The following is a 14,152-nucleotide window of genomic DNA, read 5'->3' on the forward strand; positions in this document are numbered from 1 at the left end:
AAATTTATAGCAAAATTTTCATGCCTTTAATTCCAGATATGCCCATTTCAGTCCTCAATCACTTGACTAGAACGATCACTTTCCTTTCAGTTACCTTGTGGTAGTTGAGAAAATGAAAAGGGTGAGATTGTAATTTGATATGATATCACGTCAGTGAGAAGTTTCAGATTATCTGAGTATTCTTTTTGAATAATTAGAATTTAGAAATGATTCAGATACCCACATGGCAACATCGAGACAAATGACGTAGAGAATCGGCTCAGGAGGGAGTGCCCCACACCACTCTGTTTATGACACGTAGCTTCAGACAATTCCCTTTGCTGCTAACAACACTCTCGATCCGTTGCCGGGTCACGGCTCACTACTCACTACTGACTAGCCACTAGGTGTCAACACGGAAACAAAGATTGAGACTTGCCCGCACGTTTACCCAAAACCCAGGCCAGTTTCGAATTCCACTATGTTTTCCCTTTTTTTTTTTTTTACTTTGCAAATTTACTCCGAAATTTCACTGCCAACATGCAAAATTTATGATGCAGCTCAGTGATTCTGGGATAAATGAAACACATGAAAATGAAATATCGAAACTGTACAACAAAGTGTGAGCATTGTCTCCATTGATAACTTAGTTGCTTGTTAGTACTAGTACTATATACATATATATATATATATGGTCCCTCTCGCCTAGTAAATAACAAGTCACATGCATTCCTTAATTGGTCAAGTTTGCTTCTTTTTCTTGTTTCAAACAAAATTATTTATGGTTTGTTTCATTCCTAGGTTGTTCAACAAATACTAACACACACCTACAAAGGGTTAGTTTAATTAATAAGAAACAAATTTGTTATTTTTATTAATTTGAGTTTGATCATTAAAAAAATATTTCAAAAAAAAAAATCTTAAATATATAATATTAATGTAAGAGGATGTGTTTTTAAGATATCTCAAAAACATTAAATCCAAACAAAAATTGACCTGATTGTATTATTTAAAAAAAAAAAAAACAAAAGTAACGCATTAAAGGGTACATTTTAGCTTTGCAAGAATGACTTAATTTCTAAATCATATCCAATGTGGGAATGTCATAAGCTGCTCAAACTATCTTAATTTACTATAATATTTTGAAGGCATAATTAAGCAAGTAAAGTTAAAAATTTTTTATCTTAAATTACATTCTTTTACTTGGTTAATTAAGTAATTTAATCTTGAATGGATGTTGATACTTGATTTACCGTGTGTTTTCCGCGTAAGTGATTCTCTAATGGTTATTTTAAAAAAATAATAATCTTATATTAAAGTTTAACTGTGATATAGTTTGGTAGTAAGCTGACGCAAACATTTTAATGTCAAATTTTCTGCTTCTTTTTTATGTATACGTAATATATAATATAGTAAAAACAATAAAGGGTATTCAAAGAATTGGGTAATCCCAGCGTTATCCACATTCTAAAACTTTGTGGACCAATGGTTTACTGTAACTCAAATTCCAAAATTGGCCTCCAAAAATCCACAGATTGGCTAACAAGGCCTTAATAGCAAGGAACAAACCAAGGGGTAATTTGGGTGAATGGGATAAGCTTAATTGTGGGGCAGCTGGTTATGGAGTGTTAGGCAGCATCAGGCCCACGAGACTGTTTGATTTGAAGAGGAATGAAGCTGATGTATATAACCGCGTTTAAAGAGCCAGCTGTCCGCGTTTTTCATCCTTTATTAGCTTCAAAAGGACAAATCCAGCCCCTCGAATGGTGAATTTTTCCAACAAAACCTTAGGGCCCAATTTGGGGTCCACCATGATCCGGCCTGATCGGGCCCAATCTTGCCACGTGGTCTCCTTTCATATGCCCAACACATCACTTACTGCAACAGCGCGAGCTATTGCTTTTCCTCTTTCTTTTTTAATTTAATTTAATGTTTAATTATTTCTTTTAGCCAACCTTTTTATCTTCAAAATTTTTTATATATTAATAAATACTATTTTTAAATAATTCCGTGGAACGGAGATTAATGGGTTTGGTTAACACCGCCGCTCACCGACTGTCGATCCTTTGACTAGTCAATTTTCTTATTTTCTTTTCGTTTAATTATTTTTTTTCCAAATTTTCAGGCCAGCTTTCTTGATGGCAATGGTAAACGACAGTTGATGTGGTGATGATAGCGACTGTGAGCTTACACGTGTTAAATAGGAGTAATTAGAAAAAGATATTTTTTATTTCGGCCATAGAATAAAAATGGCTGACGTGGGTGATCCGACGATCGAGAGACGTGAGGTGATGAGCATTTCCTTAGATTTTGGGTGGATAGGATCAAGATTTGGAGGAGTGGACCCCATTTTGTCGTATTTGCAGTATGTTGGGCTCCGTCAGTTTGAAAAAGAGTAAAAAAAAATTTCAATTAAAATTCAATAATATTTGAGGGTTCACTTGATAAAAACCAAAAAAAAAAAAAAAAAAGCATATTATTGAATTTTAATTGAATATATATATTTTTACTCTTTTTCAAACTATTTACATTCTTTCCATTAAAAAAATTGTGTTGACTATTACTGGGCTAAGCCATTCCTCCACCACATAAAAGTGGATTCCATGAAGTTTTTTCTTCATGAGGTACGAGGTTTGAAAGTGGGGGATCATTTTAAAATTGAAAAAGATTGCATGAAAAATGTAGGTTAAATTATGTCAGACTCTTGTACTTTATCAAAATTTACAATTTAATTTATTTATTATAATTTATATAAATTAAAAAAAATTTATTATTTTAATTATTTAAAAATAAAAATATTTTTAAATATTAAATTTAATATTTTAAAAATATGAACAAATTTTTTAAAAATTTATATATTTTTTAAAAGAAATTTTATTTTTTTCAAAAAGTATTAAAAATATTATTTTTATTAGTAATTGGATTAACATTATCAAATTTTATTTATATAAAGATGAGATTTTTATGAATTATAATATAATGATTAAATTTAAATTTTGTGTAAGTATATAAATTATTTATATAATTTGATAATTAATTTCATTTATCTAAATTATTACGTTAGTAAAATTAATGCCCATGTTATCAAGCTAATGGCCATATCAAATTTTTTTATGAAAAATTTTGATATAATTAATAATTGAATCGAAATTATCAAATCAAAATAATATAAAAACTAAATTTATATGAATTACAATATAAAAACAAAATTTCAAATTTTGATAAAGTATAAAAACTTTCCACATAATTTAAACAAAAAAAAAATTTTCTTTTTTTATACATAAAATTGTTCTCCTTTAATCTAAAACAGTATAAACATATATATAATACAAAGAAATGTAGATTATTGCAACAATAATATGCAATTTTTTTATTTTTTTATTTTTTTCATTTGTTCTATTCTACATCAAATCTAATGAAAGAATATGATTATGAAATTTAGAATCATTTTGCCAAAAAAGAAAAAGAAAAAAATCTTTAAAAGAAAATTTAGAGGTTGGGATATGTTTCAATTGTTTAGACATCGTTTGATTAAGAATCTCAATATTCACCAAATAATCCGTGCTAATAAAATGTCAAATCTTTCCCATGTTTGCTTGTTCTAACATTCTTGTTAACTTTTTTGCTATTGTAGATTTAATAATTTTTGTATTTTTATTATATAAAATATTAAAAATTATATATTTATATTATATTTTATATAAAATTTATATATTATAATTCATAAAAAATAAAAACATAAAATTTATTTATTTATTTTGTTTAATTTGTATATAATTATTGTTAAAAATAAAAAATATATTAATTTTATATTTTATTTTCGGATTATATTTATGGTGTACTAATATATTGTATTTTAAATTATCTAATCAATTAAAGCAAATTAAGAATTATGTTCACTCTCTAATCAAAGACGGGCCAAAATATGAGAGAAAATTTGTCTATTTCAAATATGAAATGACTTGATATAATGCTCGGATATGTAGGCATTTTCTTTCATGTTTTTATTCCTTTTTTTCTTTTGGAAGGGAATTAACGTTGGAAACAGCAGTAAAAAAAAAAAAAAAAAGACGAGGCTAATCTGTCTTTATCTTATGTGCTACTCTAACAAAATTAATTTATTATTGTTTTCATTAAATATGTCAATTTTCAATGTGTTAGAAAAAAATTTATTTAAAATGATAATTTTAAAAAGTATTATCGAAATCTTGAATCTATCATGATTATTCGATATTGTTCAACGGAAGGACTGATAAAATAGATTCGATTAAAGGACGTTGAAACATTAGACCTTGGAATTCAAGAAATTGAGCTTGAAGTGGATGATTTAGCTATGATGTGATGATGACGATGATATATTTTTATCTTCCGTTGTTGTCAATTGCATGGCGATTCTCCGAAGATTCGCGGACTTTAAAGACTTTCATTAACAAAGTGAATATTTATTAATTTTTTAAATATTTATATTTAAATTTGTTTAATATTTATAATATTTGAATTTATTTAAATATTTGTTTAAATTTAATATTGTTATTTAAATTCAAATTTATTTAAATAAGTATTATCTATTTAAATGTTTAAATTAATTAAAATATTTATTTATTTAAATTTATAGTCAAAATATAAAATAAATAAAAATTTAATTTCATTCTTAGATAATAATAAATAAAAATGATTTTTTAAGATCCAAAACTTTCTAGAAATATAAAATTTTATATATTTTAAATAAATAAATGAATAACAAATTTAGATATTTTTTATTATTTATTAAAATTTAAATAAATTTAAATATTAAAAATTTAAAAAATATTATTCGTATCTACTTCAAATGCATTAAAAATAATAAATTTTTTATTTAAATCCATTAATTATTCGTTAATAACTATTCAAATTAAATACATATTAATCGACTAATGATGAATATTTATTTATTAACTATTTATTGCTAACCCTATTTCACACCTATAGAGATGTTTCCACTGCCGTTGCTAATCATGGGGCTAACTCAACTGTAGGATTTGCTGTTTTTAATCACGTAGTACTTGAATTTATCATCTGGGTTGATAGCCAAAGATCGATCGAGCATGAATTATTATCTAACCAAACCTATGCTAGTTACTTAATGCATAAACCTACTCACCACTCCAACCTTTCTTGGATAACCAAAAAAAAAAAAAAATTGCTTAACCAACCAAATGTTCAACACATAAACCTGAAAAGCACAAGAAATTGCAAACAAATTGGATTTCCTCACTTTACAAAATATATAGAATAAGCTTATAATTATAGCCACTGCTGCTATTCTAAACCATATTATATTACCATTAATTGCCGACAATGGAGGCAGTGGGCTCCAAGGCCCTGGAGTGAGGCCATGGACGAATATCTCGTGGAGGGTCCTATTAATATTTAATGTTTTTTTTTTTTGGAAAAACTTGCCAGATTTTCTTCCCCAAGAAACCATGTGATATTGTGTATGCTCAATTCTAGATTAATTATCTTGGGCCCAATGGGGCAGAAAGAGAAATTCAAAGGTGAAGTTTCAGAAGGGCAAGGGGGTGGTGGAATCTTGAATTTGGAATGTGTCCTGATTCAACAATTTTTACAGTGGTTTGACGCAAGTTCTAATTTTTTATAAGAGTGATGATGAAAACAACAGCTTTGTTCTCTAATTATTTCAAATGTGCCCCGTGTCTCCTTGATGGGAAGTATAATTCCCAGTGAAAGACCAAGTCTTGATGTAAATTCTAAATTATTCACTGTTTATGTATTCATTTTTAAATTTGGCCAACGAAATCAATTGCTTCGTGTGGTTTGTGAGAAGCAATGCTAAACAAAGGGGTTTAAAATACGGAGAGGTTGAAGAAAGTCAAGGACAGTATCACGTGTTAAAGGGCCCTTGGAAAAGAAAATTCAATTCAATTGACGACTGATGGAACTAGGCAGACAGAGTTCTACTTCTATGTTTCTAGCCAAAAGGGGGAAGAAGAAAAAAGAGAAGGAGAACATCACTAAATCAGCAATCTTTTGTCTGGTAAAAGGGTTGAATGGGAAGTGCCTAGTCGTCGAACCCCATCATGTAAATGGAAAAATATTTCATATCAGGTGGTTCTGTCGTTGAAGGAGTCTTCAGCAGTTTAATTTTAATAATCTTTAAAATGAAAATGAGGCCAATTGGTCCAATGGTTTTTGTTTCTACAAGTTAAATTGTTTAATTTCCTCGAATAATGGAGTTGGATTCATATGTTAGCATACTCTTCATGCGTATTAAAAAAAGGATTCTTTCAAAGAAAGACGGCTATTAAGACAAAAGAGGTGGGGAAAGGGAAGAGTGAGTTCCAAAATTCAAACAACTGTTATGGTTTTGACAACAGATCAACATGAAAATTTTTTCTTATTGTAATATAGAAATTTCTATGAATATCTCATCAACTGATTTATTAGTGTTACACTTGTAAGGGAAAAGATAAATCTGTTTATATTATATATCCTAAAAGCTTTGTTTATTGCAAATTACTGTTGACAATATAATTGGAGCGTCTTTCTCCTGATTTGATTCATTTGAATGCTCTATCAGATGGATCCTAGTGCTTGGTAGCCTGGACCTAGACCTTCAAATAATTGGCCCATCTGTTAAGAAAGCTGAGCCGATTGGATTGGAGGATAAGCTCTGACTTGAGCTTTGGGCAAGGCTAATATTTAGATGCAGCTGGCCCAATTAGGGGCACCTAGTCTAAAGCTTAATCAACTAAATGCTGCAGGCTGCAGCCTCCCTGTAACAAAATGTTGCCGACTTGCTATCCTTTTGCATTGGCTTTGTTTCATAAATTTCTTCAGAGTTTTTCCAACCAAGTTTAGTTTAAATAGTTAATACAAAACCTTCATTCCCAGTATCATTTTACGAACTGAGTAATTATTGTGGACTAATTACCTTTGTATCAAATGGTTGAAGAAGATTCTAATATTAGGAAAAAAAAAGTACTATATGATGAGTTAAACCAAGTAAATATGACAGTTTTATTGAATTTTCACCTCAATTTCTCACACTTTCCCCCTACTCTACTATCAAAGTAACTAAGCATCTCAAACTTATGACTCTTCCATCTCCTGAAGGTTGATAGCGTTGAACGAAACCCAAACTATTTGCAGATATGGGTCCACGTTATTGGTCAGGAATGTTACAAACAGAGCCGGTTTCTCATCTGCTATCATTTTTCATCTTTCATCTCGCAAATTTTCAAAGTGGGTATAGTCATAGTTTGGTGTTGTTTCCTTTCTCAAAAATGTTTCAAGTTTGCTACAAAAAGCCAAAGCTAGCGGATCAAGAAAATGAAAAATATGTTTACTGATCATGAATTCAAGTAAAAATATAGCACATGCAAGTTAATCATGCATGCTTACAAGCAAGCATAGGTCACGCCATATTTCCAGACCCTGATGAGTCCTAAATCATTGCAGCATTTCATATATAGTTCCTAGAAACTAGAAGTATAATGCTACTATTGTTCGGTTTCAGTAAAGTTGGGTTTGGCTTGACAACGAAACCTGACAGTTCGTCTACAACAGAGAAGATTTTTGCAAAGCCAAAGAAATAACTGAACTTTAAAATTCACTAATTATTGATAAAAATTAATAATGTTATTACTAGTAAGAATCCCTAATTTATTTCTGCTGAAGGAAGTAATAGAGATTTTATGTTTGGTTTATATTTGAAGATGGATTTGTTGCTTTCATTGCTTGGGGTTTAAGGTACACAGTTTGATTAATTACAATCAATTAGTACCGTCCTAACTTTGAGAGTGAGGATTAGTGCTTTATTCTATCGTTGACAAAGATATCAAACCCTATTCTAAATTCAACATGAGGATTTGATTTTTGCCTTCCCAACTAACTGGCAATAACATAATTTTGAAAAACTTTTACCCTTTGTATGCATGATTACTTCGTAGTTTGGTGAATATGGTCAAGCAAAGCGGTGATTGCAATTCTTTAACTTGAATGCATGGAAACAAGTTCATAGTTTTCAAGAGTCAACAAAAGCATACAGTGAAGTATAGGTAAAAATAGGGTTTCTTTCTATTAGTCGGCATTGTAATTAATTGCTTTAAAAACAGGGCTGAAAAACTTGTTTCCTGACAACAGATACCATTGGCGGCAGGCTTGGGTTTATGTTGCGCCTGTGAAGAATGAAAAGATGGCCCCTATGACTAATCCAACTATATAATTATTGCAGTGGGTCCTCCTCCAAGACAGCTTTGCTTTCATATACTTCCAGTTCTCATGTAGCGTTGAATTTTGTTTAACGACAGTACAAGATTGAGTTTGCAAGTGTAAGCTCATTATCTCAAAATAACATTGATATATTCCCAACTTTCTTTGATCTCTCCTTGTCCGAAGCATATTGTATTTCGAACCATTTAGACTTATGTTCCAGAGCATAGGAATTAAAGAAACCTCTAATTCGGACCATAAATGGCCTGTTCTCTGGCAAGCAGCTAACAAAGGGCAAAATGCTCTCTACAGTCAAGATAAAATCTTCCAACATTTACAATAGTAATGAACCAAATAAAAAGTCGAATTTATCCGATGCAAGATGTTGCCGCGTGACCGTGTAGATCTATTTGCCATGTCAGCGTTGTTTTTTTTTTTTGCATTTACTGAACGATTGACTTCTCTCCCTTCCTTGTATTGGAAGTTTCTTGCTTTTATAAAGTGTTTCTTAAGATAACGTTAGTGTCTTGAAGGAGCTCCAAAACAGCACCAGTTACGTGGCCCTTATTAGATTGACTGTCACTTTCCCATGTACGGACCAGAAAGTGAATAACTCTCAATTTGTTTTGTGTTTTTTTTTTTCATTTTTATTACCTGAGCATGAAGTGGCATAACCCTTATTTCCTTTCATTATTATTTTTATTTTAAAAATTTAGGCTCATGCTCTTATTGGTTTTTAGGTGTATATGTAAGCGTGCGTGGGGCAAAGAAAATGAGAGGGGAGTGGTGGGGGTTGAAGAGGGGGGGGGGGTTTGGTTCAATAACCTCTTTTGAGTCTTGAAAGTCAAGCAATTGAAAATGTAATTTAAGGGCATTAAGATTGTTTAAGCCAAAAGGCAGCCCCCAACTAATGGATTCATTTACTCCAAAATAATCTAAAATTAAAAGCGAAGGAACAAAAAAAAGTGATAAAGCTGTTATAAAAGCGATTACGATTTCTTTGTGTCCTCCGGACAATGATAGACAACCAATTTTGATTGTTGGAACTGGAAAAAAGCGCTGAAAGTTTCATGTATTTTTCAGTTATTATCTATAGAAGGAAATGGCAGTCTAAAGGAAAGATTTGGATAGATTGCAGTTGCAGAAAACTTCATATCTGCTCCATAATATCTGTAGCAAGTCGTACGAAAAGTGGTTTAAATATTAACGAAAGAAAGCTTGAAAACCCCATGGATGAATAACAAATATATATATTTTTCTTTCATCAACAATTGTTTACAGATAGAAATGCAACATTCAAATATGGCCATATGCAACGAGGCGAAGAAGAGTAAAAGACACTACAACAAGCCTTATTCTGCAGTTCTACCCCACACAAGAAGAAAGAGGGAAAAAAGTTAACAACAAGATTGTTTTGCTCACAAATAGTCCAAAGCAGAGATGATAAATTTTTGTATCAGACCTATATACACGAGAATGAAGAAAAAAGAAAAAAGAAAAAGAAAAATCTGTGGTACACACCTGATATGAAAATGGCATTTGTTCAAGTCCCCCCCCTCTTCTTTGCCTTTCTTCTAAGGAAAAGAGGGTCCTTTCATAAATGCAATGCTAAATATGTCCGTACGCTGCCGTAAGTCTCTGGATATCCTTAGCACACATATCGGAATTTTGTAAAGGCTCTTGTTGCTGCTGTTGGCTATGAGGCCACATACTGTTTGATGAACTATTAGTCAGGAAATATGGTTCTGATTTTATGTCGATATTGTACAAGGATTGTGGAGTTTGATTTTGCAAAGCAGCCGCCATTAATAATGGGTTATTGAGATATTCTGGCCATTTGATTTCTTCTGCTTGACTTTCCATTAGATGGATTGGAGCCTCTTTCTCTGATGTGCTACAATCTGCCAATCCCCATGAGAAATTATTATTATCAAAGAAGGAGCTGTTGCTTTGTAGCTCAGTGCTGCTGCTGCTGTTACTGTTATTAGCGGAGGCACCAGTTTCCCAATAGCGGGATCCATTAACCGTAAACGAGGCCATTGACGGACTATCAGAGGAAATGATGATGGAAGGCTTAAACCCCATGGGAGCAGAGAAAAATGAACTTGTCAATGGTGGGAGAAGAGTAGACATCGAACTTGAAGAAAATTCAGAATTGGTATCGAAAGCTTTGCTAGTTTGGGTGAACCAGAGAGTAGGGTTTGAGGTGGATGAGAGCCTGGCATTGGATGCATAGTTCAATTGCTGAATTGGAAGATGACCCACCAAATCAGAAGGCTGGCTGTTGGTCGTTGTGCTTTCATGGTGAGTGGTCGCGAATCTATCAAGAAAGAAGTCTTTGCTGACTGTAGATGTCATCAAATTGTTATTGTTGTTGCTATTGTTATTGCTTCTGTTCATTGTCTTGGAACTGGAAGAGCCTTCCATTTCCAATTGATAACCTTGTGCAGTAACCGAAGTTGGTCTTTGTTCATGTAAACCTGCCCCAGGTTTAGGATTATTGGTGTTGAGGTTCAATTCACTAGATGCCCCGGACGCCATTTCCCGGTTATTTGTTTGTTGACTCTTGTCCTCTCCATTTTCAACCTCTGAGAGCGGTTTGTGCGTGACAGGGTCAATGCCTCTCTGCCTAAGCTTCTTCTTTAAGCAAGAGTTCCATAGATTTTTAATTTCATTGTCGGTTCTTCCTGGCAATTGTGCAGCGATTTGGGACCACCTGTGGAAGCAAAAAAAAAGGCAAGGAATGTTTACAGAACTCCGTATAAAATCCAAAAACAAGAAAAAGTTATGAGAAAGAAAAGAGATACCTATTCCCCAAAACCGCATGAAGTTCAATTATGAGTTTTTCTTCTTCTTGAGAGAATGTGCCTCTCTTTAAATCAGGCCTCAAGTAATTAATCCACCTTAATCTGCAGCTCTTTCCACACCTCTGCAGACCTGCCAATTTGTGATATTTTGGTAACAATTCATGAATACATACTCTGCCAGTTACTTTTCTGAAGGCCTGATGATTTTCAAAGAAGAAGCTAACATGACAAAAGGAAGTTAAATTTGCTTAAAAAAAATACCAGCTTGTTTAGGGACAGAGCTCCAGCAACCATGACCGTACTTTGTAATATGCCTCAAGAGCTTCTCATCTTCTTCAGGAGACCAAAGACCTTTCCTTAGCTTCTGCTTGTAACAGCAAGAGTGCCTCCCCATTTTGAGACAGACCAAAAAATGAGGAAGAGACCTTTCCTAAAACAGCAACTTTGCTGAATCCTAGGTGAAATTGTCAGCAATGAGCAGGGGTGGTTCTGAACAGTATCTTTGAATGCTAGCTTCGGTAAAAAATAATGTAAGAGAGAGAGAGAGAGAGATCGATGGTTTTGATATGGGTAGGCTAGAAAATGAAGTAGCAGCTGAGAAAGGAAGTTGAATTAATATAAGACGAGGCCCTCTAGAAAGAAAAGTCGCATTCAATAAGTGTTATAAGTTTCTCTCTCTCTCTCTGTCTCTCCCCTCCCCCACCTCGACTTCCTTTTTATTTATTCTTTAATTTTTATCATTTCTTCTCCTCATATTGGGTAGGGGTGGAGATGAGTTAATGGTCTCAGTTGCATGTGTCTCATCAACGGTCTGAGAATTAATGTCTTTTGCAGGGATGGTGGGACATTTTTTCTGATATTATATTGAGAGGAAAAACAGAAATTTGATAATAACCCATGCTTTTAACTTCAGTCAGTGAATTGCCAAACCAGGAAAACTTCAAACAGTGACTCTTTGCCACCAGGCAAAACTAAAGAATTTCTCATACTGGTTTTTGGACTTCTGTATCAATTTGGTTCATCTCTCAAAATCCCAATTCAAAAGCAGCCCCAACAACAATATCAAGATGAAAAATCACAGAAAGTTCTCCCCCTCTGGAGGATTGAAAAAAAAAAAAAAATTATGCACAAGAGCAACTTTTTGTGTCTCAAGGAAACAGGATCCACCCCCTTCTTTACTCTATGATCTTTCTGGGGCAATTCTTCTAAATCATGATCACTTTGAAAAGTTTCATCATTACGTGGAAAGAGCAAATTATTTTGTTCATGTTCTGAAAATTCAGAATATCTTCCCTGTTTCTGATGAATTCCACTCAATGTTATAAATTACTTTGCTCCACAAATAATTTCCACTTTCAGATTTAAGACTTATTCACATTATTTCCCTTTTCACCCTTTCATTAATTGAAAGATGGGAATGCTTTCTTCACACGGCTATGACCAAAATTGAGAAACAGAGTAAAACTGCTGTCTTCATGTATTTACGTACGTTGAAGGTGACTACGTAGTTTGTATTTTATCAAATCAGCCAGCACATTCCACTGAAATCTGTTGTTTCATATTTTTAGTAACAGAAACTGCAACGGCATTCATTTCTCTAGCTAGTATTGACCTTCTGCAGGTTTATCAGTAAAAGAAAATTAGCCACAGCCCAAAATTTATTACAACTCAGAAATCAGAAGTATAGTTAAAATCTTTTAACAGACTTTGTTGAACAATCCCATCTGGACCAAAGCACTAGCTACTGCCAGGCCAACCCCCACCATTTTGTACAAATATCTGATCTTTCTGTATCACCCTTTCTTTTTTTTCTTTTTTTTTTGTCGTTCAAGGAGGGCATCATCAAGGAGAGAGAAATGTTAGGGTTTGAATCTCAATCTTAATTTTTTTTTTTTTAACATTGTTTTGATCATTAAATCAAGCTGTTGAAAACTTTTGTATCACTTTTTTTCCAATTATTCACATGACAAATTTTGCTGTGTTCTGAAAGAGTGAGGTTCATATATATATGATTTTCCAAGATTGCAGTGCCCTACTTTCTCAGTTCATACTTCATACTTCACATATTCATTTGGGAAAAAATTAGTGATTTTTTTTTTTTAACTTTGATGCAACCGATCATGAATCTGAAGAGGACGAGAATAACTTTTTCTTGGTCTAATAGTGGATTTGCGGAACAGAAGGTACACAAACTACAATAGCTCTTGGGACCAAAGAAACTGTCAATATCAAATTACTCAAGAGTCTAAATCCTGCAGTAAGGTTGGACTTTTCAAGATTCAAATAACATTACAAATGATTGAAATACAAGTATTTAGCAGAAAAATAATAGGGGAATTGATCAGAAATGCTACAATTTAACGAAGTTTTTTTTTTTTTTTTTTTTTTTTTTAAATTTCAATGCTGCATTAAACTTGGTTTATGGCATGTTCCTTTCATTAAACCTGGCCGTCCTTCAAAGAAAATAGAAGACTTGGAGCACTTCAAGTCTTTCATTAATTTTGAAATATGTTCACCTAAAACGTTTGCCTAATTCAAAACCTTGACAAATGCATTATTAAAAATTCAAACACCGAAAAAAAAGAAAAAATATGCACAATTTTGATAACGGCACTAAACTATACGAAGTCAGTTTCTGCAAGAAAACTTATTTAAATATCAATATGACAAAGTTGATCAATAGAATAAGTGAAAAAAAGGATTCGATTTTAGAGATTAATTTTATATTTATCTTAATGATTAGAAGTTTTATATCAGCAATGCATGATAGAGCAAATAATTCTGTGAAACCGAATATTTAATTCATAAGCCAAATTCTTTATCATTTAATTCAATTTCTTTTTCTTGCTGTGGACCATCTTAGCTAAAATTTGATTAGTCATCCAGATTTAAACTCTCTAATCCTTGCTGTCTAAACCTTTTCTTGCGGATTTTTCTTCAGCCAGACACGACAAAAACGAAATTAAATTTCTAATTGAGAGATGATCAAAGAACAGACTTATAATTTGAGTTTTTTTTTTCTTTGCAGATTGTTAAATGATTTAACAAACTTATGACTTGAAAGATAACAAGAAATTCATCAAAATTATTCCAAATCATTAGCTGTCCAAAGGCATGGCCCGCATTGAAATGTGAACCCGTATGGGGAATCTTGA

General features: G+C 32.3%; 1 protein-coding gene across 1 annotated transcript; it reads right to left on the reverse strand.

Moving 5' to 3' along the window:
• Nucleotides 1–9,408: 9,408 nt before the first annotated feature.
• Nucleotides 9,409–11,586, reverse strand: LOC111304926 (transcription factor MYB61-like). The gene is made up of 3 exons (XM_022901970.2): nt 11,259–11,586; nt 10,998–11,127; nt 9,409–10,906 (listed from the first exon to the last, which is right to left on the reverse strand). The coding sequence occupies exons 1-3, from the start codon at nt 11,389–11,391 to the stop codon at nt 9,799–9,801; spliced, it is 1,371 nt and encodes a 456-aa protein (XP_022757705.1). The 5' UTR covers nt 11,392–11,586; the 3' UTR covers nt 9,409–9,798.
• Nucleotides 11,587–14,152: the final 2,566 nt, after the last annotated feature.

Source organism: Durio zibethinus, chromosome 21 (assembly GCF_047325235.1).
Source record: "Durio zibethinus cultivar Kanyao isolate XHJ-2024 chromosome 21, ASM4732523v1, whole genome shotgun sequence".
NCBI lineage: Eukaryota > Viridiplantae > Streptophyta > Magnoliopsida > Malvales > Malvaceae > Durio > Durio zibethinus.

Bases quoted from the DNA above. Each gene is read 5' to 3' on its own strand.
- LOC111304926 (XM_022901970.2), bottom strand. From the start codon at position 11,391: ATGGGGAGGCACTCTTGCTGTTACAAGCAGAAGCTAAGGAAAGGTCTT. The intron at 11,128-11,258 runs GTATTTTTTTTA...ACAAATTGGCAG, and splicing joins CTCTGTCCCTAAACAAGCTG to GTCTGCAGAGGTGTGGAAAG. The intron at 10,907-10,997 runs GTATCTCTTTTC...TTGCTTCCACAG, and splicing joins CATGCGGTTTTGGGGAATAG to GTGGTCCCAAATCGCTGCAC.